This window comes from Mauremys mutica, chromosome 8 (assembly GCF_020497125.1).
Source record: "Mauremys mutica isolate MM-2020 ecotype Southern chromosome 8, ASM2049712v1, whole genome shotgun sequence".
NCBI lineage: Eukaryota > Metazoa > Chordata > Testudines > Geoemydidae > Mauremys > Mauremys mutica.
Window position 1 is genome coordinate 5,357,598 of NC_059079.1, and position 26,252 is coordinate 5,383,849.

At 52.0% G+C, this 26,252-nt stretch overlaps 1 protein-coding gene across 1 annotated transcript in view; it reads right to left on the reverse strand.

Annotated features, from left to right (window-relative positions):
* The window catches only part of LOC123375983 (vitamin D3 hydroxylase-associated protein-like), a 29,724-nt gene extending 7,358 nt beyond the window's left edge, over positions 1–22,366 (reverse strand). Inside the window, exons 1-10 of the mRNA XM_045027517.1 lie at positions 22,030–22,366; positions 20,018–20,131; positions 18,469–18,612; positions 16,360–16,493; positions 13,986–14,192; positions 12,056–12,096; positions 6,504–6,628; positions 3,693–3,818; positions 1,431–1,528; positions 117–216 (exon numbers count right to left, since the gene is read on the reverse strand). Coding sequence (XP_044883452.1) covers positions 117–216; positions 1,431–1,528; positions 3,693–3,818; positions 6,504–6,628; positions 12,056–12,096; positions 13,986–14,192; positions 16,360–16,493; positions 18,469–18,612; positions 20,018–20,131; positions 22,030–22,239 — 1,299 coding nt within the window. The 5' untranslated portion in view covers positions 22,240–22,366. The remainder of the gene's footprint in view (positions 1–116; positions 217–1,430; positions 1,529–3,692; positions 3,819–6,503; positions 6,629–12,055; positions 12,097–13,985; positions 14,193–16,359; positions 16,494–18,468; positions 18,613–20,017; positions 20,132–22,029) is intronic.
* Positions 22,367–26,252: the final 3,886 nt, after the last annotated feature.

Here is a 26,252-nt window from a genome sequence, read left to right on the forward strand (position 1 = left end):
TCACGTCAGTCATTGCGCTACAAACTCCACCAGCTTCCCATGGACACCCCCCCCCGGAATGTGAGCTGGGGCCATCGGGGCGCAAGCCAGCGTTGAGATAAGAAGATGGGACTCACCAGAGGTCGAACGGTAAGAGCCAGCATTTTCTTCACCAGCGTTGGAATCCTGTAGCAATTCACCTGGGGTTTCAAGCCTGGATCCACAGGGTCCCCTGCACTGGGAGGGAACAGAGGGAGAGGGTGGGCACAAGCCAGCTGCTTTACACCTAACAACTGGCTGACTCCTAACCAGAATTTTGTTGTCTCAATGCCCGGAAACAAACTCCCTGTGCTATAAAACACGGCATTCATCCCCCGCAGCTAGGGATGCAGGCTGCAGCCGACGCATGGGTGCAAACTGCACTGCAGAATGCCCACAGGCCTGATTCTACTCTAGCTTCCACCGCCGGAGGTTGGGAGTAACTCTGCTGAAATCAGTGGAGTCACCCTGGGGTGACGCTCCTGGAAACGAGTGGAAGAGCAGATCCAGAAGGTGTGATTCCTGGGGAGCTCTGTTGCCTTCCTTGGAGTCACTCTGGAATTGCACTGCAGAGTTTTGGCCTCTAGCGTGAGTTGGCATAAGCCACCGAGCGCCAGTTCTGGCCCTTATTCTCCAGATTCGCATCACGGTAAGTCTGGAGGCCTGACTGGATTTAGGTGCCTAACTCTGGGTAGCCACATCTGTTGGCCCAGATACACTCCCTGTCACTCACCGGAGCAGGTTTGGAAAGTGGTGTAACTTGGGCCTAAAGCTTCAGTACCACGTGTGCCAAACCACTTGTGGCGTCCACAACTTCTGCAGAGAGCTGCTGGCCCTTAGGCTGTACTCGATTGACTCAGGGAGGCGCTGTGGGGCAGGGAGTGGCTTGTCTTGGTTTAATGGCCTATAAATAGTGGCGTCTCCGTGGCAGGCAGTTGCTTTGCGTGCCAGGTGCTGTCTGGCATTTATCCATCGATGCATATTGACTCTGATCACCTCACCGGGGCCAGTTTTACCCGCCCACTTGCAGACATTACCAGCCTGCACTGTAAATTTTCAGTCCAGTCACTCGTTTATTGGAAAGAACCCCTCCTGCCCCCGGGGCTTCTCTCTTAGAAGCAGCACGTCATCTGCCATCCATTATGGGCAATGACTGCTTTGAATGGCTGTGAGCCAGGCTAGGCTAGGCTAGGTCACTTATTCTCTAGTCTCAGACCCGTGTTCCACCTCTTTCCACTCGACCAACCCATCCTCCTACCCCCCCCCCCTTCCCCGCATGGAGACGCCCTGCTGCCCTGACGCGGACCTGCTGGTTGTGCTAATGGGCTGTCACACACCAGCAGCCGTCCTGCCCGTTTTGCTCACCAGGGACAGTTTAACTCCCACCAGAAGGGCGGAGGGTTCATACTTACAACATGCCCAGTAAAGTGGAGCCTCCATCAGCAAAAAGGCCTTTCACAAAAAGCTCATTCATGACGTAGTCAGGCCGAGGAGGAGCAAAGGGCACCAGCTACATGAGAGCAAAAGGTTATTCGACCAGCAGCCAGGCTCCCTGGAACGTAACTAATAGCTCAGGGTCTGGATCCTGCCAACACACATCCCCAGGCTTAACGCTCTCTGCTGTGGCTTCTCCACTCGTTTCAATGGGGATTCTCCCAGGAATAAGCGCCGTGCTTGGGAATAAACATAGGAGCCGGTGGCTTTTGCAGCCAACTCCAAGACACGCTCTGTACCGGTTCAGAGCTCACCCCCTTCCTGGAGTATGGCTGTATTTGCCTAGAATCTAATAATATAACAGATTCCAGCTCAAGCCTTCTGTGCAGGTGTGGCTGCTCCTCCCTCGGGACTGCTCAGCCCAGACCTTAGATCCTCTCTCCTCCCAGAGCCATTCCTACTTCCATTCCGTCCTGGGCAGAGTTGATGAGTAAAGCTGCGAGTTTGTCACGGAAGTCAAGGATTCTGTGACTTTCTGTGACTTCTGCAGCAGCCAGGATGGCTGGCCAGGGGGCTACCTGAGCAGCTCGGGCAGCCCCTGGGGCCAGCTGCACCGGCCGCAGCTAGGTGCAGGAGGGGGTGAGGGCTCTGGGCGGCGCTTACCTTGGGGGGCTTCCCGGAAGCAGCGACGTGTCCCTCCCTCAGCACCTAGCTCCACATGCTGCCTCTGCCCACAGGCACCGCCCCCGCAGCTCCCATTGGCCGTGGTTCCCGGCCAATGGGAGCTGTGGAACTGGCACTTGGGGCAGGGACAGCACATGGAGCTAGGAGCTGAGGGAGGGACACGTTGCCATTTCCAGGGGGCCGCCAATCCCCCCACCCCAGCACCAGTGCGAGTCCCGGGCCGTGGGCTGCCCCCCTCAGCATCAGTGGAGGACCTGGGCTGCTCCCCCCCTGAGCACCCATGGCACCCCCCAAGCTGCCCCCCCACAAACATCTGTTGCACCCCCAAGCTGCCCCTACCTGAGCACCTGCAGCACCCCAGGCTGGCCCCCCACGAGCACCGGCAGCATCCCCGGGCCCAAGATTTAGTGAGGGGTATATAGTACAAGTCGTGGACAGGTCATGGGCTGTGAATTTTTGTTTACTGCCCGTGACGTGTCCGTGACTTTCACTAAAAATACCTGTGACTAAAACGTAGCCCTAGTGATGAACCCCAATGCCGACGGCGAGTCAGCAGAACTCCTTTAGAACGGCCCCGCAGGACTGACACCTGCCAGGAGGTGGGTGCCCAAGAGAACACGGTCCCCCTGTAGCACTAATCAAAGGGCACGGCCCTCTATGCCCTACCTCCCTTGTTCTGGGGAGAAGTGTCTCCCTGGAGCAAGACAGGTGCCGTGCCTCCTGTCGGAAGAGCTTGGGCGTTTGCTGGCTCGTTGATGGACACCCCTAGTGGTGCTGCTAAACCTGGGATCCAGTAATAAACAAGAGCGCTTGGGCCCATACAGGCCCGTCTGTGCTGAACCTGTGTCCTCTCAATCCTTCTGCTAAAACCAGACGAACATGCCACAGAGGGGTGACCGGTTCCCCACGCCCGGCCCCTTTCGTTATCCTGCAGCAAGAGTATTTGCCCTGCGCTGCTGCTCCACTAGGGGGTTCCCTCTGCTATGGCAGTTCTGCAGCATACTGGCTCTGTGCGTGGGTGTGTATCAGAGGTCCCTAAACCTCCCTTGGGGGGCACGGTTGAATGTTCATGGGGGGGCACAGCTGGGGCCTGGGCCATCCCCCATGCGGGGGGGGAGGAAGTGCCACCCAGCTCTGCTCCCATCCCGATCCTTGGCTGCCGACCCTGCACCTAAGACTCTGGCCCCATCCCAGCCCCCAGATTCAGCTCCGTTACTCCTGTCTGCGTCCCACTCCCTCAGAGCCGCGGCCCCGCTCCAGGCCCTGGGTGGGTGGGGTGCAGACAGGGGTAACGGGGGGCATGACCCTGAAAAGCTTGGGGACCACTGGTGTATATGAATGAGTGATCTTTTGCCCTCCAGCGGCTGGGTCCGAGACCTGCTCCAGCTACCTAAGTCATTTCTCCTGCTCCCCCCTCCGTCCTCAACTCCACCAGCCACTGCTGGATGGTTCCTTGTGCTATAGAAACACGATCATCATCTGGAGAGCAATTTCACTTTTATGGGCCAGGTCAAAGGGAGAGGCTCAGAACAAGAGGTTGGAGTGGCCGAGCTCACTGTGTGTCCAGCTTTCTGGAGAATCTCCTTGGTTTCGTGCACAGCCCGTCTCATGCAGGGAGGTAGCAGGAAATAGCCGTCTGTGTCATAGTACCCGATCTGAAGAGGGGCAGAGCTGGAGTACACCTGAAGTGAAGGGAGCCTTCTTTTAAAACAGTTCAAGCTGGGCGTGTATTGGGATTAGAACATAGATCAGACCTTTCCCAGACTTGGGTGGCCCTCAAAAGGGTTTGGGGAAATGGTTTTGCCAACCCCAAATGTAAAAAAAAAAACCCATCAGGAGTCAGACTCCCCAAAATCACGAGATTCGCTCCAAATCCTGAGATTTTAAAAAGACCCTTAATCATATTCTGGGGGTTGCTTTTGATTGAAAATTCCCCCAGCCCATTCCCAGTGTGTGTGGGGAACATCTCTTGCAAACGTGCAGTGTAAGGACATTTTAGCCCTGGCCGCACAAGCTCTCAGTAGAGGAGTTCTCTCATTGTACAAACACAGAACAGACAATCTTTGCCCGGAAGAGCTTGCAATCTATGCCAAGCTTCTGCCCCCAGTTTGCCCTGTGCCAGGGAATCTGTGTATTCCTCCGTTTCCCTTAGTCTGTGACCTAGCTGCTGATACTGGTCTCACCAAACTCAGCTCATTTGATGGGAACAGCTAATTTTTAACCTCTCCCGAGCCAGGCCAGCCAGGATTCAGACTGGTGACGGCCAGGTGAAATGGTCTGTCGCTGAGTAGCAACCCCCAGGCATCCAGCCCCTAAGAATACTAACGTTGCCCCTTTGAGAAGGCCAACCACCCCCCCCACGCCTCCATCTCAAATGCGCTCTCAGTCCACTGGGCCCTGTTCTTAAAGGAGCGGGGGGGCACACAGAGCTCCTGGCGGGGGGGGGGGAGGAGGGGAACGGGGGGCACACAGAGCTGGCGGGGGGGAAGAGGGGAACGGGGGGCACACAGAGCCCTGGGCGGGGGGGGGAGGAGGGGAACAGGGGGCACACAGAGCCCCGGGCGGAGGGGGAGGAGGGGAACGGGGGGGGCACACAGAGCCCCAGGCGGGGTGGGGAGGAGGGGAACGGGAGACACACAGAGCCCCGGGTGGGGGGGGAGGAGGGGAACGGGGGGGCACACAGAGCCCCTGGTGGGTGGGGGAGGAGGGGAACGGGGGAGACACACAGAGCCCCGGGTGGGGGGGGGAGGAGGGGAACGGGGGGGGCACACAGAGCCCCTGCCATGCTGGGGGAGGTGGGGGTTGCAGCGAGTCCTTGCAATAGGGGAGGATGGGAGGCAGCTGATGAGGGTCTATAGTGAAAACAAGGAGCCCTGGTGTGAGCTTGGCCCACAGAAGCACCAGCGTGAGCGAGCCCTGAGCCTGTATTTTCACCCCCACCGGGTCTGGGCCCACCCCATCGAGCTGCACAGCACAGACCCTTCCAGCCCAGCTGGAGGCGTAAATGAGGAGTGGGGAACGCAGGCTTTGCCCTCCGGGGGGACAGACACCTGGGCAGTGTGCGTGCGATCTGGGGGGGTCCCTCCCCGAGTGCTTGGTGTCACCTCCTAGCTGTAACCCTAGGACCACGCTGCACTGAGGGGGAAACGTTACAGGAAGTTGGAAGCAGCTCGCTTTGCAAAAGGCTTGATCGGGCGGCAAACCCGGGGGCTCTCTGCCAGTGTGCTGACAGATCAGCCATCAGATGAGAATGGATTAATGCTGATCTGAGCTGCTGCTGTTTGCAAAGGGTGGGAGTGGAGTGGAGTGGGTGGCAGGTTGCTGGGATAGAGAGGACTAAGGAAGCTGTCCCAGGGAATCGTGGGATACTTCTGGCTGAATCCTGGGAGTCAAGCGGGGCTGTGTCCACACTGCAAAGCAATAGGACTGGGACCCTGGATCCTAGCTTAACTCGAGCTCGGACCCACCAGCCCGGCAGGGTTCTGGGACCTTGGGTGCAAGCCCTGGGTTAGTGCAATAGCAATGTAGACACAAAGGGGGGTGGGTAGGCTTGAGCCCAGGCTCAAACGCTGACTTATGTTGCAGTGGAGACATACCCATGGTTCCCTTGTGCAAGTGCTCAGTTATCTCACCTGTGAAATGGGCGAATGGCTTTTACCGCCCCTAAGGGAGCTGTTTGCAGGCTTGCTTAATAATAAAGGTTACAAGGGGGCTGGAAAGATGAATAGGTCACTGGAAGAGCCAGGACGAGAACTCCCGGTCTCCAGTGTCGCACCTGGGCGGCAGGGTGGTGTGGGAGTGCTCTCAATAAATCGGGGGACGGCTGGAATTTTTCATGAAATCGCATTCGTCACGATGCAGTCCCAAGAGCTGGCAGCACTCCTGTCCATTCAGCTGGGTTTCTTAGCGAGGTCTCCTTTTCATTCCTTCCCCCCCCCCTTCTCCACTTCCACTTTCCTGCTTCCTCCTTCCAGCCCAACCCCCTTCCTCCCAAGGAGGGGACATGTAAAGCGGGAAAGTGCAGCCATTATGTACAGCCAGGAGCGAATGCTGCAGGCCAACTCTGCCGGCGGCTTTTGCCTTTGTGCACCGGAAAGGGAAGCCCTTTGGGGCATCTTTCCCATCACCCCCAATGTTCTTTGTCCCTCTCCCTCGAAAGCTTTGTTCAGGAGGGGACTCGGGCTGGACAGTGAGCGCCCGTTTCAATGCACAGCGCAACACAGAGATGGGAATTTAAAGCTTGCTCCGGGCTGCATGATAGGAACAACTGCCTGCCTCCAACGGACCCTCAAGAACCGGGTCTCTGAGAAGATCCTATCAGCAGCAGCTTGAGGAAACCAGGGCTACTTCGCTTTCCAATGACCTACCTCCTCGTTGAAGGGCAGGGGTGGCACGGTGGGGTCCAGGCAGAACATGTCGTCACACAGGAGCGCTCTCATGCACAGAGCCAGGCTGTCCACGTCCCTCGCCATTGGTCCTACTGCTCCTGTAACTGGAATCAATGTGGAAGAAGGTGTGTCTAATTTAACCAATGGGACTTGAGGTGGCAAAAAATGATTTTCACCTAGAGACTGAACTCTGGATGGAACAATCCTGCACCGACCCAGGATATACTAGATCAGTGATACTCAGCTAGGGGCTCAAGAGCCACGCCCACAAGTGACTCTTTAATGCAGCTCCTTGATTAATAATGAAATCACACAGTGTTTTAATATCACGTGCTGCAATCTAAGTTGTTAACCAGTCAGGATGCTTTTACTATGTTATTAACCAATTAAGTAAGTTATTAGCTTATTTGCTGTGAGACTAAAACATATATGTATAAGACAGAACAAGAAGCAATGGTCTCACGTTGCAGTGGGGGAGATCTAGGTTGGATATTAGGAAACACTATTTCACTAGGAGGGTGGTGAAGCACTGGAATGGGTTACCTAGGGAGGTGGTGGAATCTCCACACCTAGAGGTTTTTAAGGCCCTGGCTTGACAAAGCCCTGACTGGGATGACTTAGTTGGTGTTAGTCCTGCTTTAAGCAGGGGGTTGGACTAGATGACCTCCTGAGGTCCCTTCCAACCCTGAGATTCTATGATTCTATGAGGGAGGTGGGCTCCAGACCAAGATGCAACTTCAAAGTGCAACTTCACCCTGAGTCTGTCAACCTAGGCTTGGAGGCTGTGTAGACGTGCCCCTTAGGGCTATTTCAATCCAAATAATAAATAGCAACAACAGCAGTGAGTCTCTCTCCAGCCAAATGGGTAGGAATTGAGGCAAGCTCATCTCTGCTGGGAGTTCTAAAGTTGGGTGGCATTTTTTCAGCACGTAGTTTATTTGCCAAAAAATGCAGTTTTGGGTCAACCGAAACTGGTCCCGAATTTGGGTCCCATTCAACACATTGTTTTATCTGGGGAAAAAAAATGAGGAAACAAGTTTCCAAAAAAGTCTAAATGTTTCATTTTGACTCTTTCAGAAGAAAAATGTTTTGATGTTTTGTTTCAAAATTTAGCTTGATTTAAATTAAACAAAACAAAGTGTAAAAAAACACAGAGAAAAGAAGCATTTCATTTGACCTGCAATGGTTTTTTTCTTTCTGGTTCTTAGGTGAGAAAAACTATCCTTTCATAGAATATCAGGGTTGATATGACCTCAGAAGATCATCTAGCCCAACTCTGCTCAAAGCAGGACTAATCCCCAAATGGCCCCCTCAAGGAATGAACTCATAACCCTGGGTTTAGCAGGTCAATACTCAAACCACTGAGCTATCCCTCCCCCCAAGGAGAATCCATCACCTCCCTAGGTAACCCATTCCAGTGTTTCACCACTCTGAGTGAAAAAGTTTTTCCTAATATCCAACCTAAACCTCCCCCACTGCAACTTGAGACCATTACTCCTTGTCCTGTCATCTGCTACCACTGAGAACAGTCTAGATCCATCCTCTTTGGAACCCCCTTTCAGGTAGTTGAAAGCAGCTATCAAATCCCCCCTCATTCTTCTCTTCTGTAGACTAAACAATCCCAGTTCCTTCAGCCTCTCCTCATAAGTCATGTGCTCCAGGCCCCTAATCATTTTTGTTGCCCTCCGCTGGACTCTTTTCAATTTTTTCACATCCTTCTTGTAGTGTGGGGCCCAAAACTGGACACAGTACTCCAGATGAGGCCTCACCAATGTCGAATAGAGGGGAATGATCACATCCTTCGATCTGCTAGCAATGCCCCTACTTATACAGCCCAAAATGCCATTAGCCTTCTTGGCAACAAGGGCACACTGTTGACTCATATCCAGCTTCTCGTTCACTGTAACCCCTAGGTCCTTTTCTGCAGAACTGCTTTCTAGCCATTCGGTCCCTAGTCTGTAACAGTGCATGGGATTCTTCCGTCCTAAGTGCAGGACTCTGCACTTGTCCTTGTTGAACCTCATCAGGTTTCTTTTGGCCCAGTCCTCTAATTTGTCTAGGTCCCTCTGTATCCTATCCCTACCCTCCAGCGTATCTACCACTCCTCCAAGTTTAGTGTCATCTGCAAACTTGCTGAGAATGCAGTCCACGCCATCCTCCAGATCATTAATGAAGATATTGAACAAAACCGCCCCCAGGACCGACCCTTGGGGCACTCCACTTGAAACCGGCTGCCAACTAGACATGGAGCCATTGATCACTACCCGTTGAGCCCGACGATCTAGCCAGCTTTCTATCCAACTTATAGTTCAATCGTCCAGCCCATACTTCTTTAACTTTCTGGCAAGAATACTGCGGGAGACCGTATCAAAAGCTTTGCTAAAGTCAAGGAATAACACATCCACTGCTTTCCCCTCATCCACAGACCCAGTTATCTCCTCATAGAAGGCAATTAGGTTAGTCGGGCACGACTTGCCCTTGGTGAATCCATGTTGACTGTTCCTGATCACTTTTCTCTCCTCTAAGTGCTTCAGAATTGATTCCTTGAGGACCTGCTCCATGATTTTTCCAGGGACTGAGGTGAGGCTGACTGGCCTGTAGTTCCCCGGATCCTCCTTCTTCCCTTTTTTAAAGATGGGCACTACATTAGCCTTCTTCCAGTCATCCGGGACCTCCCCCATGTGCCATGAGTTTTCAAAGATAATGGCCAATGGCTCTGCAATCACATCCGCCAACTCCTTTAGCACCCTCGGATGCAGCGCATCCAGCCCCATGGACTTGTGCTCGTCCAGTTTTTCTAAATAGTCCCGAACCACTTCTTTCTCCACAGAGGGCTGGTCACCTTCACCCCATGCTGTGCTGCCCAGTGCAGCAGTCTGGGAGCTGACCTTGTTTGTGAAGACAGAGGCAAAAAAATCATTGAGTACATTAGCTTTTTCCACATCCTCTGTCACTAGGTTGCCTCCCTCATTCAGTAAGGGGCCCACACTTTCCTTGACTTTCTTCTTGTTGCTAACATACCTGGAGAAACCCTTCTTGTTACTCCTAACATCTCCGGCTAGCTGCAACTCCAAGTGTGATTTGGCCTTCCTGATTTCACTCCTGCATGCCTGAGCAATACTTTTATACTCCTCCCTGGTTATTTGTCCAATCTTCCACTTCTTGTAAGCTTCTTTTTTGCGTTTAAGATCAGCAAGTATTTCACTGTTAAGCCAAGCTGGTCGCCTGCCATATTTACTATTCTTCCTACACATCGGGATGTTTTTTTCCTGCAACCTCAATAAGGATTCTTTAAAATACAGCCAGCTCTCCTGGACTCCTTTCCCCCTCATGTTATTTTCCCAGGGGATCCTGCCCATCAGCTCCCTGAGGGAGTCAAAGTCTGCTTTTCTGAAGTTCTGGGTCTGTATTCTGCTGCTCTCCTTTCTTCCTTGTGTAACCCTTCTGCCCCTCTGAGTTGGCAGCAACAAGGGCCGGGTTCAGTACCCAGGGGTTCCGTTTCAATAACGCAATGCAAAACCGGCTCGAGCCCCCACCCAGTGACCTGGGACAATTACATACCACCCCCCCGGACGCCTCTAGGAGGCAATACTTCCCCATTCGCAAGCACAGAGTCCGAGTGTAGCAAAATCCTTTTAATAAAGGAGGGAACCAATGCGGCATCACGTTGGAGAGACACCACAAACAGGACTATACACAAACCATAAGCAAAAAACCCACCCCCAAGTACATTTGGCACTGTCCTTTCCCCCTTAGGGTCTTAAGTCCAATCACCCCAAAGTCCAACAACCCAAGAGTCTCTGTCTCTGGTCAGTGCCACCCCAGAGTTCAAAAGTTTATTTGCAGAGTTTTATCCCCCCAGCCTGGGTAGAAATGGGGGGGGCACACGCAGGGTGTTAAGGGACACCTTACGTGGGCCAGGGCCAACTGCCCCGCTTCTCCGTGGAGTTCTGCTGTAGTCTTCACCACAACTGGCTCCACTCCATCAGCTGTGCCGCTCCTCCAGTCAACCCGTGGACCACATCAGCCGTCCCCGCGAACCGCTCCACACTGCTCACTGTTCCACAGGCTGCGCCAACGTGCTGCAGACTGCTCCGCTCTGCCAGCTGCTTAGCGATCAATCTTCAGGCTTCCCCACTCAGTGATCTCAGCTCAGTAAGCTTAGCTCTTTTAGTGATTTCAGCTCTTAGTGGTTTCAACTTGTAGTAGGGGAGCCCCAGTGCCACCTTGGCCCAACGTGAATTCAGGTCAGCAGCCTCCAGATAGACTCCTAAAGGATTCAAAATTAGCTCTGCTCTTTAACAGTGGAGAGAGGAGGATGTGCAATTGGTGTTCCAGGCCCTCAAAAGGGGCCCATACCATCAGGTACACACACCAGTCCCCAGCCTCTCTCCCTTCACTGGGTTTTGGAATCCATGTCCCTTGTCTAGCAAGTACTATTTAATGTAGGTTGAGTCATTTCTGTCATAGAGCAGTCTCATAGTTCCTCATTCACATAATTAAGGTAACAGCACTTTTTTCTCCTTCCTGCCCCAATAACAAAGAAATTGGGGATTCCACAGTGTGAAAATAACCATCCCAGGCTGCTGTGTGTTATGCTAAGTGGAGTGGGTTTACCAATGCAAATGCACATTCCTAAAATTCCTTTGCCCACTCCTCATAATGTACCACCAGATGTCAGGGTAGATCTCATCCTGACTCTGCTTACACTTGCGTCAGGATCCTGAACTCGACCATCTCATGGTCACTGCCTCCCAGGTTCCCATCTACTTTTGCTTCCCCTACTAACTCTTCTCTGTTTGTGAGCAGCAGGTCAAGAAGAGCTCTGCCCCTAGTTGGTTTCTCCAGCACTTGCACCAGGAAATTGTCCCCTACATTTTCCAAAAACTTCCTGGATTGTCTGTGCAGTTTCAGGTTGACCCAAAAAACTATTTTTCCCCAGGTGTTTCAGCGCTGAACCAAATGCTCAAGGTTTAGCTGATTGCCATATTTGGGGTCGGGAAGGAATTTTCCTCCAGGGCAGATTGGCAGAAGCCCTGGGGGGGGGGGGTTGCCTTCCTCTGCAGCGTGGGGCACAGGTCACTTGCTAGAAGATTCTCTGCACCTTGAAGTCTTTAAACCATGATTTAAGGACTTCAATGGCTCAGACACAGATTTGATACAGGAGCGGGTGGGTGAGGTTCTGTGGCCTGCAATGTGCAGGTCAGACTAGATGATCATAGTGGTCCCTTCTGACCTTAAAGTCTATGAGTCTAAATAAATAAATAAATAATGCGCTCCCCCACCCAGAATAAACAAAAGCCAACCAACCCAAACCCACCAACCCCAATTCACTCAGTTCTAGGAAGAACTTACAGCTTCTGAACATTTCTTCTTGTTGGAAATTCCACTTAAACAATCATCCACCACATTGCACTCTCCAGCTGAGAGCCCTGCCCTGGAAGTAGGATGTCGTCTGTTTAATCAAGATTCATTCCTAATGTTCTTGTTCATCACAAGATTTAAGAGGAAGTTACTTAAAATTCATGTACCTGATAGGATCCCATCAATAGGGCCGCTAATTCCAGAGAGACTGCGAAAGGAAGAAATACAACAACACGTCACGTTGCTAAAAGGGAGGGTTCACACAAGATGATTCAGAATTTCATAGATTTCAAGCTTTAGGGTCATGTAATCTGAATTCCTGCAGAGCACAAGACAGAGAACCTCGCCCTGCAATTCCTGCATCAAGCCTACAACTTATTTTTGAGCTAGAGAAGCTCTGTTGTTATTATTATTAATTATTATTATTATTATTACCACAGAAAGATACATCCTGAGAAACCCATCAATTAGTTGGGGACTGGTCCTGCTTTGAGCAGAGGGTTGGACTAGATGACCTCCTGAGGTCCCTTCCAACCCTGATATTCTATGATTCTATAAATTGTATCTCTCCCCAGATAAGAATGTAGCAAAATCTGGCTGCTTCAAAACTGTCAGTGAGGTTTGAATTCTGGGTGTTTGGTGCAGGCCTGGCTTGACATGAATAATTTCATTTCTTGGGAGACAGGATTTGGGAGGTAAAGGGATCAGCAGGCTGGAGACATAATGTCTCTGTGCTAGCTAAAATAAAGGCAAACAGCAAGGGACCCATTTACAATGGACAAGGTAACAATAGATAAAATAAGCTTGGATCTGAAGAAGAGATAAAGAGTGAGGACGTATCTGCCCTAGAAAATTAAGGCAACCTAACAGTTTGGCACACAGCTGTCGCAGTAATTACATTGCTCATGTGTCTATACTTTGCTCCTTTTGCTGACAGTGCGCATCCTCACCGGGGCGCTTGTAATGTTTGTACTGTCAGTGTGGGGCATTGTGGGAAGGCTCCTGAAATCTAGTAACAGTCGACATAAGCAATGCAGTGTCTACACCAGGGGTTGGCAAACGTTTTGGCCCGAGGGCCACATCGGGGTTCCGAAACTGTACGGAGGGCCGGGTAGGGACGGCCGAGCCTCCCCAAACAGCCTGGCCCCAGCCCCCACCCACTTCCCGCCTCCTGACTTCCCCCCTCGGAATCCCCAGCCAAACCCCCTGCTCCGTGTCCCCCGACCACCCCCCTCCTGGGACCCCTGCCCCTAACCGCCCCCCTGGGACCTCATCCACTATCCAACATGCCCTCAACCAGTGTTTCTCAAACAAGGGGGTGTTACTTGTGCAGGAAAAGCCTCTGGCGGGCCGGGCCAGTTTGTTTACCTGCCCTGTCCACTGGTCCGGCCGATTGCAGCTCCCACTGGCTGCGATTCGCTGCTCCAGGCCAATGGGAGCTGCTGGAAAAGGCGGCCAGTATGTCTCTCGGCCTGTGCCACTTCCAGCAGCCCCCATTGGCCTGGAGCAGCAAACTGTGGCCAGTGGGAGCCATGATCAGCCAGACCTGCGAACAGGGTAGGTCATGCCGCTTCCAGCAGCTCCCACTGGCCTGGAGCAGTGAACCGCAGGCAGTGGGAACCGTGATCGGCCAGACCTGTGAACAGGGCAGGTAAACAAATTGGCCCGGCCCACCAGGGGCTTTCCCTACACAAGCGGTGACCCCAGTTTGAGAAACCCTGCCCTAGACCCACCCCTTACGCTTGAATCTGATCAACTCAGCGTAGCATTGCTGTCTGCCAAATAAAGGAACCTAGGCAATGAGACGGAAGTTGGACTGAATTCTTGGGGGACCGAGTGGAAGAGGTCTTGGGGACACCCCGCCATTTGGTACTGAAAGCACCAGGCCTGTGATCTAAAGGAGCAATACTTTTTTGGGGTGACCAGATAGCCATTGCCTTTTTGGCCCCCCCGTAAGTCACTAATGTGATTTCAGTACCGCATACGCCTTGAAACGGAGAGGGGCTCTATCTGAATCAGTAAAGCCACCGTCACTTGCAGGTGTCCTACCACGGAGTGGAGCCCTTCGGCAGGCTGGGGGCAGGTCTCAGCACCTACCTCAGCCTGTTGCCCGTCGGCTTGAGCCCGCACAGCCCGCAGAAGCTGGACGGCAGGCGGATGCTCCCACCTATATCTGTCCCAAAGCCCAGGACGGACCCTCCTCCGGCGATCAGCGCCCCCTCCCCTCCGGAGGAGCCGCCGGGGCTTTTCTTGTGGTTCAGCGGATTCACCGTCTGGCCGAAGATCGAGTTGCTGCAGTCGTAGCTGGAGAGAGGAAAGGAGAGGGTCGGACACTGAGGGGACAGTCACGTCTCTACTTCACATCCTCACCAGGAGGGAGGAGTAACCTGGAAGTTTGCTGGACATTTTTCTTTCTGCCCAACATAATGATCTGGCCCCCATCAGAGTCTTTGATGTATGCATCCTCGCAATGCCGGAGGGCAAATCTGAGGCCCAGCTGGACTCTCTGACTTGCCCAAGGTCTAGGACACAGCAAGGAATTGGCCCCAGGATTCCCAAGCCCCGGCCCAGCACCCCAACCACTGGACTGTCACTGAAAATCTGAAGTCACTTGGGCCCAGATCTTTAAAGGTGCTTAGGCATTGCTGGGCTCTGTGTTGCAATGCCTAACCCCCAGGTGGTCTACTGCCCCAGGGAATCTGCAGCTCCAAGAAGGGTCTAAGCAGAGCCAGGTGCCTGAGGATGGGATTTTCAGAAGCCAGCCAGCCAAGCCCAGCCAGGCGTGAAAAGCCAAGGGGCGGGGGAGAAGAGAAGAGGCGTGTAGCCACTGTCCCAATTCAGGACAACTGCGGGTGTGTCCCTCCTCTGTGGTCCACCCAGGGCACCCACTCAAGACTACCGGCTCCCCAGCCACCTCCTCTCTTGGGCAGAGACCCGAGTGTCTCTCTCTCTCTCCTATCTGGGGTTTTTTTTTTTCCCCAGGATGTGCAGTTGGAATAAATAATAGAAGCAACTGCAGGGAATTTCCCTCCAGACAAATGGGTAGGAACGGAGGTAACCTCATCTCTGTTAGAAGTTCTAGAGTCGGGCGACGTTCCCTGCCCACACCGGGATAGCCCCAACAAGCCAGACTGCTTAAACTGGCCACCAGCTGCGCTTTGCTGCCTCTTCAAAGGCTTACGAACAGCGTAACTGCCGACGGTTAGAAGTTCCCACGCAGCTCTTTCTAAGCAAGCCCATTTATTCTTAAGGTAAAAGCACTACGGAGAAAACACATAAAAGCTCCTATGTGCATGTTAACAGCTCATCTGAGGTCACCTATCAGTCTTACAGGGCCTCAATAGGCCAAACATCCTTCCCAGGAAGGACTGGGGTCTCCTTGGACAGAAGGCCCTGTCCGTTGGCTGGATCAGAAAGCAGGTGCTGAGGCAGTTTAAACTCAGGCTATTTATCCAGAAGTCCTTTCTTTGTCTGGTATCTGAAGAAACCACTATGAACCAGTCTAGGTGATCCTCTCCAAGTGGTGGGACCTCTCCAGAGGCATTATCGCTTAATCACCCCGCCACCGTTCTTAGTCCCTGGAGGAGCTGTGGTGCTCCTCCCACACGGAATCACATACAATGCCCGTCCCACAACGATACACAACCCCGATACAGTCCGATCTCCTATAGATATTGCAGGAAATTGACATGTCCATCACAGGTGCCCAAGTGGCTACCTGGTGCACCCGGCTGACAGTCCAGAGATAGATGCTTCCCTCTGCTCAGGATCCTCAGCTGCGAACCCTCTCCTGGAGTTAGGCGCTTGAGCCAGGTCACAGGTGCTTAGGTAGCCCATGCTCCGGCAGCCAAAACGCCGTCTCCTGCTCACACTCAATACCTCTCGCACACTCACCCAGTGTTTCCCCTGGGGCTTCGGCTTGAGGAAGGGCTCTGAGCAGCTCGTTAGCTGTGGGGCGGCATCCCGGCTTTGGTGCCTTTGAAAATGCTGAAGAGCAGAAATGTAGGTACCTGCGAAGTTAGGTGGCAGTGGAGCAGTGGCTTTGAAAATGTCAGAAGCACATAAATGGTGAAGTTAGATGCTTAAAGAGGCAGATAGGCACCTGAGTACCTTAAAGATCTGGACCTCTAGGCCTTGTGTGTGGAGACATTTTATTCTCAGAGCGGCTGCAGATTGTACTGCAGGAGACACTCACACAGTGCTCTCTCTCCCAGAGACCTATTTCTGTTTTCTTTCTTGCTGCTTCCCTTAATCCCAGACAGAAGCCACTTTAGACAGAGAGCAGATGTAGTTTTGCTTTGTCTCTAGAGACAATATATAGCTGATGGAACGTGAATTGATTAGGGAAAAGCTCAAGGAGCGCAGCAGAGCCCATCAGTGAACTCCCAGGATTAATTTAGACACGGGCTTTTATCTTATTGAGTTTGGAGAGAAGCATGCCTGCCAGGTAATATTTGTAATAATACATTACTTGAATAAGGACTGTGGGACATTGGTTAGTACAAACGGAATGGCCCCCTGTCTCTTCAAGACCTTGACCATCACGCTGTCCTCTTGCCCCAGTTTGCTGAGGAGCTGTACAAAGCCGCAGGTGGAGAGATGGCCCTGAGGGGCGGAGAAACACAAACAGGGTTGACACATTTCAAACTCTTACCTTTCCAGTCAGCCGGAAACATTGCAGTGGTCCCCCAATTTTTTATATCACGACCCCTGTTACCCGTAATGTAATCTGCCCATGACACCCCTACCCCGAGACCCTGTCCCCCGCTCGCTCCATCTCCCCTCCCTCCATCACTCGCTCTCCCCCACCCCCACTCACTTTCACCGGGCTGGGGCACTTACCGCAGCTCCCAAATCTACTGACCGGACACCCAAAGTCCAGTTACTGCGGGCGGGGAAGGTGCCGAGTCATCACCTGCGCCAGCCCCTACCTGCGCCGGATGGCTGCAGCTCCCAGCCCCGGCTCCACAGGCAGGTCCCTCCCGACCCAGGCAGCAGAGGTGGAGGAGAGCAGTGAGCGACAGGGGGAGGGGGAAGGAGGAGTGAACGGGGCAGGGCCTTGGGGAAGAAGCAGGGCAGGGGCAGATCCTCAGGGGGATGTGGCAGGAGAGGTTCCTGCTGGAGTGTCTGGTTTTTAAATATTACAAAGTTGGCAACCCTAAGAAGAGCTCCAGCTTGGGACGATTTCAGTTTTACCAGCCACCCCAGAAAGGTGGCACCAGGGCATAGGGCTCACGTTCTAATCAGCATTGGTAACATGGTAGCAAGTGAACACAAGATCTGAGCAGTGTCCCAAGCACCTGTGCAGCGTACAGCACTGAGTGTGTCAAGCCCTGGTGAGTGACAGGGAAGGGTCAACGGGAGCGGAACGTGCTTCGGCAGAGGGGCAAAGGGACAGGGTGTAGCAACGGGTTTGCGCGCATTGCGTGTCTACGTAGCTCTACAGCCAGGGAGATGCGATTCGCAGTTACCGGACAGTGCTCGCTTCTGGTTAGTCAAGTATTTGGTTTTCTGCTAATGTTGATTTTCAATTGGTCGCCGGTAAACGTGGCAAATAATTACGTTAAAACAAAAGAAAATCCAGGGCGATTGAGCGGTATTTGTGATTTCCAGTGCGCTGTAATTTAAGTACCACTAACAATCAGTAAGTCCAGAAGTCAGACTGTGTAGCGGGGAGGTCCCCTGCTCCTGCCCGGAAGAGCTTAAAGCAGCCCTGGCAGAGGGCTGGGGCAGGGGAAAAGCAGGGCTGATTGGCAGAGCAGCCGCAGCTGGGCCACGCCCCAATCAGGCCCCAGCTGGCCTGTATAAAAAGGCTGCGAGCCCACGGCCCAGGAGAAGTCTCTTTCCAGGCTGGGAGAGAGCAGGGCCTGGCTGCCTGCAGGAAGGGCACTGGGAGTGACGCAGGGCTGGGGAAAGGCCAGAGGAGCAGGGGAGCTCCAGGCTGGCAACTCCCCAGGCTGGCAACTCCCCAGGCTGCAGGGCCCGGTCCAAGGCCCCACAGAGGTCCTGGGAGGCAGAGGAAGGCAGCAGGTCTGAACCCCCTTGCCTGTGATGAGTGGCTTTTACACTGCGGTCTGCCCCAGGAAGCAGAGGCTAGGTGATGACTGGCAGTAGCCCAGACTGAGACAAGGTGGGGATTAGAGGGTTGGGGAGATTTCCCAGAGGGGGGAGACCCATAGATACTGGTGGGGGTATTGCCAGGGGGCAGCCCCAGGGTAAAGGGAGGAACATGGGATCAGCTACAAGCAGGACACCGGCCTGCAGAGGGCGTCCAGCTGGAAAAGAGCTAATTCCCACCGACCAGCAGGAGGCGCCGCAGGGGTGAGTCCTGCACCATTACAGACCTACACCTATTATTAATAGTATTAAGCCCCTTGCCCCTCCGAATATAGCAGTCAAACTATGCCTATGAGCGGGACTCCACTGACCTCAGAGGAGATCCCTTCAGCGATGTGAGAGGTGAACGGAGCCCATGCCTTGCCCTCTGCACCTACTGAGTCACTCAACGGCCCACGTAAGCTCTAAGGTATTGCCCCCTCCATCTTGGGATGGGCTATTTAATGAATGGCAAAGGACACACCTTGTAGCCAATGTGATCCTTGATGCTGACGGGAACGCCATACAATAACCCTTTCTCCTTCCGCCTTCGCACTGCCCGTAGCTGCTCCTCACACTCCGGAATAAAATGTCTCAGGCAGTTCACCTCCCGCGTCACCTCCAAGGCCTTTCCGCGGAAAGACAGGGAACGTTAAGGGGCGTCAAGGAATAATCGCAAAATTAGATACACGGCATTTCCACAGCGCCTTGTACCTTCAACAGGCTGCGCAAAGAGGAACTCGCCAATCAACAAGAAACCTAATTATTGATATTCCAGGAATGAGAGGAGGGGTTGGATGGGGCAGCACGGGTCCGGGGGCAGTCAGGGGACAGGGGGGTTGGATGGGGCAGGAGTCCTGGGTGGGGCAGATAGAAGTTAGGGGCCGGGCCACGACCCCCTCCCCAACTGGCCCTCCATGCAATTTACGAAACCTGATGTGGCCCTCAGGCCAAAAAGTGCTAGAATATAAGAACAGCCCTACTGGGTCAGACCAAAGGTCCATCTAGCCCAGTATCCTGTCTACCGACAGTGGCCAATGCCAGGTGCCCCAGAGGGAATGAACAGAACAGGGAATCATCCAGGGAGCTGAGTTAACTTGGAGGAGGGACAGGAAATCCTCCAGGTTAACTCAGCTCCGTGTGTAGCTGGGGTTACTTCAACCACAGTAAGGTTTAGTGCACGAGCTATGGACTCAGCCCCTGCAGGCAATCAAGGCAGTGTGACAAATTCTTCAGTCTGTTTTCTGATCCTCCCCTGTGCAGTGCCAGGCTTGGGAAGGGAGAAAGGAGGGTGAAGAACTCTGGAATTGTCCTCTGCCCTGCTCCCCTGCCTGGTAAGGAGGAGAGAAGTGTGATGTGCCACAGCTACACTCCAGGCCCAGGAAATGGGGGGGTGAGTAAGAGGGTGGCCTGGTTCTTTTTTTGGACCGGCCTGTTCCCCTTTAAATACAAGTGTTTGGAGAGCTACAGGAAGCAGGTTGGCTCCTGCAGCAGGCTCTGGAGCTGGGTGTGACCCAGGCCAGCAACCAGTAGAGTGGGAGCTGCAAGGTTTCAATGGCTCCCTGTAGAAGACCTTGGCTTAGGGTGGAAGGGATGGTTGATGTGTTGGATTCATGTTATGTGGAAGAAATAAAGTTGAAGCCCTGAGAAAACGGGCCTGAAGCAGGCTCAGGCATGGCACTGTTTTATTCCCTGGGTCGGGGTGACAGACCATCAGTCTTCTGTTCTCTTTCAATGGACTATTATGGAATCTCCCTTAAAATGTTCCTCGACAGCCCTGGATCCTTTGTGGTCCATAAACGAGTAAATAATGGTCTCTTGGATTTACATGGAGTCATCCCCCCACATGGGAATCTCAAAGCGTACAGCTGGGTGAGTATTTTTCTATCTGTCTCTCCCTACGCTGATCACTGGTGATGTCTGAGCAGCTTCTGAGGTCCAGGATGCTGCAGGGCAACGAGGATGACTTCAGGCAGAGAACACAAGAGAAAAGTCAAGCAAATCACACTTAATTCTTTACCCGTGCTGCTCACCTTGTCCATGTATGCGTAGAGGACGCTCTCTGGAGAGAGGGAACCTTCCTTCAGTTTCTCAGTCAGCTGCACAAGCGACAGGGAGAGGATGTGACTGGTCTGTATCCCTGGGTTCTGCAAGGGGAAGAAGCCTTATGGTCATTATGAAGAGGATGAGAGGGGGATGCTCCAGCCACCCAATGGCCTCTCTTCCATATAGCAATGGTCCTAAGCCCATCTAAGCAGGGATAAGCTGTTAAGTGTCTACAGGCACGGGGCCAGCTACAACTGGTTTAAATATTCCAAGGCCCAACCGTTGCAAGTACAAGTAGTCCAGTTGGGGCCAACAGGACAATTCAGCGGAGCCAGGGTGAGCCCTCAGTTTTGCAGCCCTGCCCACTTTTGTTGTGTTTTTATTAACTGGATTTTAAATAAAACACAAATACATATTTCTCGACCTGCAACTACAAGCCAGGTCTATTTACTCTCCAGATAAGTTATATTTGATAATGTTGCTGGAGTGGTGAAATAAATACAGAGAAATAGCTCAGGGAGGTAACTTATTACTGTTTCTCTATGGAGAAAAGGGTTAGAATTGGGCCAGAAACAATTTCCCCAGCCTAGGAAAATGTGCAAGATTTGCAAAAAAAAATTCCCATCTTGAGTTAGGACAAAAAGTTGAAATTGCAAAAATTGTCACAAACCGATGATCCAAAAAGAATTTCTGTTCCGGTCAATCAAAATATTTCATTTTGACCTTTTGACTTAATTTCTTTATTTTTTGTACTATAAATTAACTTAAATTTTGCAGTGAAAATGGGGTTTGACCCGAAAAACAGAACCTTTGGTTTAGAAAATGTCGGAACAGGACATTTCAACAATTTCAAAACATTTTCCCCCAAAATTTTTGGAAGTGGGAAATTCCCTGAAACAGATCCTTTCCCGTGAAACCTTTTGGTTTTGACAAATGGGCATTTGTGGATGGAAAAGCATTTTGCTGAAAAATTCCCGACCGGCTCTAATCAGAGCCCCATTGTGTTAGGTGCTGTACAAACACTGAGTGACATTGAGTAGCCCAAAGAGCTTCTACTGTTAATAGACAAGACAGACAAAGGGTGGCAGAAAGGAAGTTTCATTACTCCCATTTTACAGATGCACCTTGCATCCGAAGAAGTGGGTATTCACCCACGAAAGCTCATGCTGCAAAACGTCTGTTAGTCTATAAGGTGCCACAGGATTCTTTGCTGCTTCTACAGAACCAGACTAACACGGCTACCCCTCTGATATTTTACAGATGGGAACTGAAGCTCATGAGATTTACCCAAAGTCGCATGGAGAGTCTGTGGGAAATCAGGGGATTGAATTCAGATCTCCTCACTGCTACCCCAGCTCTATCTTCTCTGCTTTGATTGTCATTTCTTTGGGGCAGGGACTTTTTTGTTCTCTGTTTGCACAGCGCCGAGCACAAGGGGGTGCTGGGCCATGCCTGGGTCTACTAGGCACTATAGTCATACAAATAATAAATCATAATTAAAGAATTATAATTAATCACTCACGGAGTGGATTTTTCTGGGCATTTGGAGAGGAGGGATACTGATCTATAGAAGGAGTTTAGGGACAATTTAGACCAGTGGTTCTTAACCTGGGGTGCACGCACCCCTTGCGGGTGCGAGATGCCCTTTCTGGGGGTGCGAGACAGGCCAGATTTTTTTTAGACGGTACATCATCGAAAACACAAATTAAGCACAGGCACGCAAGTACAACTACTTTGGGTCATCAAACCTATGCATTTATTAACATTATACATTTTTAATGATTACTGTAGTATACAAACCAAAATATATCTAGGTTTAAGAGGTGCGAGAACATATTTTTTCGGTTTAAGGGGTGTGAGAACCTATTTTGATTTTTGATAAGAGGTGCGGGAACATATTTTGAGAATCAGAGGGGTGCAGGCTGCAGTAAAGGTTCAGAACCACTGGTTTACACCCATATCTCAAGACTGACTTGAATCCCTACTTGGGGAAAGTTACCTGCTGTTTAAATTGCTGAACAGCCTTTTCCATTTGCCCCAAACCCAGATCTCTCCTTCTCCTCGCCTCTTCTATCTTCTTCTGCATCCATCTCTGCCTCATCCATTTCAGTACCAAGATAGCTGCAGCTGAGCTACCAAGCAGGGCTGAGAGTAGGCGAGGATCCACCTCCACCTCAGGTAGCAGCTGCCTCAGCATATCTAGGATCATAGTGAGACCCTGGAGCAGCTGCTATCACTCCAGGCTACTCCTCAGATGCTATGACAAAGCAAGGCAGAGGCAGGGCACTTCAACCCCACGCAGCCTCCACCAACCCGAAGCGGCTGGAAATGGAACCCGCGCACAGGGCGAGGGCAGCGCCCCCGTGTTTCCAAGTGTTGAGATTCATTCAGATGCTTTTTCTGCTCTTGCATAGCTCCAAATCGGGTTGAAAGTTCAAAGCTGACGTCTGCGTAGTCCTTGTGGCTTAGGCATGCGGCTGGAAATGATTGCCCGGGACATGGAGAATGAACTTCACCCCCAGGCAGAGGGCCCACACGGGACCAATGAACCGAGTTGCTGAAGAGGTGGAGGTAAGTGGCACATAGGTTGGTGCTGGCCTGTTGCACTGGGGAGACTTTTACCCCTGGGGTGAAGCTGTCTAGTGGGCTGAGAACGCGGATCTAACAGGATCTTCTGCATTCTCATCCCAGTGCTGACACCCTGTCCCCCTTTGTGGCCTTAGAGGAGACCATGGAAAGGATCAAATCCTGCTGGAAACAGTACAACCCCCCTCCCCACCCCCACCCCCATGGATTTTCCCCCACGTTGGGAGGGGATCAGGGGAAGAACAGAAGCAGAGGGCAAGTCTATGCACATACGAGACCAGACCAGTATCCCCAGCCAAGGCCCTGAGCCAACGTCTCTCCCACGGCTTCCTCAGGAGCCCTGCTCCCGTGGGATCCCCACTCGTGGCTAATGCTCAGCCCCTCCCCAAATACACACATGCCATCTGGGGGAGGAGGGGGCGCACAGCATTCGCTGGTGCTTAACTGGGTCGGTCTAGGTACGCGAGACACTGCCTAACCCAGAATTGCCAACAGCTACAAAATACAGCCTTTCTAAGACAAAGCACAGCCCCCATTTCCCTCTCAATATCCCTCCCCTCCCCCCATTCAGGTACATTTAAAGGCTTCCCTTCCAAGGATGAAGGACAATGCAACCTTTCCCCCCACCCCATGCACTAGCCTTTCTGGACCTGCCTAATTCCCAGGGAGAAACGTAGCTGCTTTATTTTAATATGATCCATTTCAGCACAGAAGCCGCTGTGTAAGCAAAGTGGCGGTTAAACATCAACCCCCATAGAAAGTCTTCATTATTTGCTGATTCCCCCCCGCCCACCCCCGCCTCACAAGGAGAAAATGCAATTACTGTCAGGGCAATGTTCTGCTCCCAGAGGTTTTTCACTGACCTGGACAGTTCACAGAACACAGTGAAACAAGTAATGCATAGAATGTATACTGCTATTCCCAGGCCTAGAGCACAGGACAGACATTAACTAATTCATCCTCTCAACATCCCTGGGAAGTGAGTGGGCAAGTATTATTATCCCTATTGATGTCACAGATGGGGAAACTGAGGCAGAGACGTGCAGGGACTTGCCCAAGGCCAAATAGCAAGTCAGTAGCAGAGTCAGAATAAGAGCCAACGTCCTCCTGACCCCCAACTCTGGGCTCAGTCTCCAGGTGACCCAGTGCCCATTCAAGTCAAGGGATAGGCTCTCACTGACCATCATAGAATATCAGGGTTGGAACGGACTGCAGGAGGTCATCTAGCCCAACCCCCTGCTCAAAGCAGGACCAATCCCCAACTAAATCAAAACTTTGATGTGCATTGCATGAGCACCTAAAGCCCTCAGCCAGCAAGATGCTTACGCACATGCCGAACTTCAAGCACGGGAGTGCAAATGGAGGCACTGATCTGGCACACACACGTGCACATGAATAATTTTACACATGCGAGTCCTCCCATTGAACTCACTAGGATTACTCATGTACTTCAAGTTACTCACCGGCACAGGTGCTCACTAGACCGGTGCCTCGGAGACACAAAGTAAAGAAAGAGCGCGGACAAAGAAAAGGAAAGGACACTTTCACGTAGGGCTGGCTGGAAAACAAGAATTCTCTTCCGCAAAAAACTGGGGTTTGACATTTGTTTTTGCTCCACAAACAAAAAGAAGACACCAGGGAGCTCTACCCCAGAATGGCGACTGCAATGTGGGAGACCCAAGTGCAAAACCTTGTGCTACAGAATCTCTCCTGTTGGAGGCGTTCCCAGGGCCGGCGCAACCACTAGGCGACCTAGGTGGTTGCCTAGGATTTGGGGGGGGCGGCATTTCAGGTCCTTTGGCAGCATTTCGGCGGCAGGATCTTCGGCCGCCCCGGTCTTCGGCGGCATTTCGGCGGCCGGATCTTCGGCCGCCCCGGTTTTCGGCGGCATTTCGGCGGCCGGATCTTCGGCCGCCCCGGTCTTCGGCGGCATTTCGACGGCAGGATCTTCGGCCGCCCCGGTCTTCGGCGGCATTTCGGCGGCCGGATCTTCGGCCGCCCCGGTCTTCGGCGGCATTTCGGCGGCAGCTTCTCCCGGAACCACCCCTCTCCTGTCCTCTTCCATCCTGGGCACCGCCTGGGGCGACAGAAAAGCTGGCGCCAGTCCTGGGTGTTCCACCTGGTATAAATAATTAACATTCATTGGACAGAGCCAGTCCTACACTGACTTCATAGCCCAGCCCTTAGGGCACTCAACGGGGGTGTAGGAGATCCAGGTTCAAATCCTCGCTCTGCCTCCTTCAAACCAGTCACTTGAAGCTGAGTATCCCCATCTGAGGTGGCTTACCAAGCTGCTGGTTATCATGGGAGCAGTGGGTTGGTCTCCAGCCTGGCCCTGAAAAAACCTTCCCGACCAAATGTTCATCTAAACTGACCCAATAAGTTTCAGTTTTGACGAATTAGCATTTTCTGATGAAAAATCATTTTGTCAAAAACAAAATCCCTGACCAGCTTTTCTTTCCAGACATTTTTGGCTTTCGGAACCTAGCACGGCGTTAGTAACAAAGACAAGGAACTCATCTGTACCTTTTGTCTTGACTGGGTCACTTTGTGAGCATTTTCACTCATCTTTCTCCATGGCACAATTTACAGTGAACCTTTATGGTAGCACCTTGTGTTCTCTAGTCTCCTTGGCACCTATTAATTAAATAGATGTTTGTGTGTTAAGCTCTTTAATTTCTCCAAAGACCATGTGTAAATTAACTGATCTGTGTGTATGTGTGTTGCGCCCCTCTATGCCAACCCTCCAAGATTGCCCTGGCGTCTCCGGGAATCGACGATTAATCTTTAATTAAACCTATGTCATGTGATGAAACCTCCAGGAATACACCCAGCCAAAACTGGCAACCTCACCTCTATTGGATGGTTGGCATGTATCAGTTTACTATGACGACGGCTGCCCCTTTGTTCACTGGGCAGAGGCTTACGTATTTCAAGCCACACGTCTTGAGTTCTAGTTCTAGTCCTTGTTTTGCTGCCATCTGTTGGCCGCAGAGTCTGGCCACGAATTGTTGCAAGAGCGTCATCCAGGATGAAATTACCCCTGTGTAGAGGAGTAGCACAAAGTCTATGCATTACTCAGGTCTCACTAACATCCTCAAACTTAAGTGGGATATAAGGGGTGAATTTCAGACCAGGGACTACAATCTCCATGTTATTCTTCCACCCCTATTTTAAAAGAGCGTGAAAACCCGCAGGCATTTGCCACCTCTGCATAATACCTGCAGGCCTCAGCCCAGCAAGACACTTAAGTACCCGCTTAACTTAAACACCTGAGTTGTCCCACTGAAGTCGCTGGGACTAAGCAAGTGCTTAGAGTTAAGCACCTGCAGAGGTGCTCTGCTGGACCCAGGCCAAAGCCAATCAAAACGCGTGTAGGATAAAGGTCTAGAGGATCAGTGTGGAAATCCTGCTGTAATTCTACCTTGAAAAATACACGCGTAACCTAAGCTTATAGTGTGCGCTCCCGGAGCTGGGACACCAGCACAGCTGTGAGCTACAACAGCCACCTGGATACCGATATACAAATGGAAACCCAGTTTCCGAATTCCTATTTCATATCCCATCCTGCCATAAAAAAGCAGCATCTGAAATGAAGCAGGCTTTACCCAGATCAGTGAGATATATCCAACCATG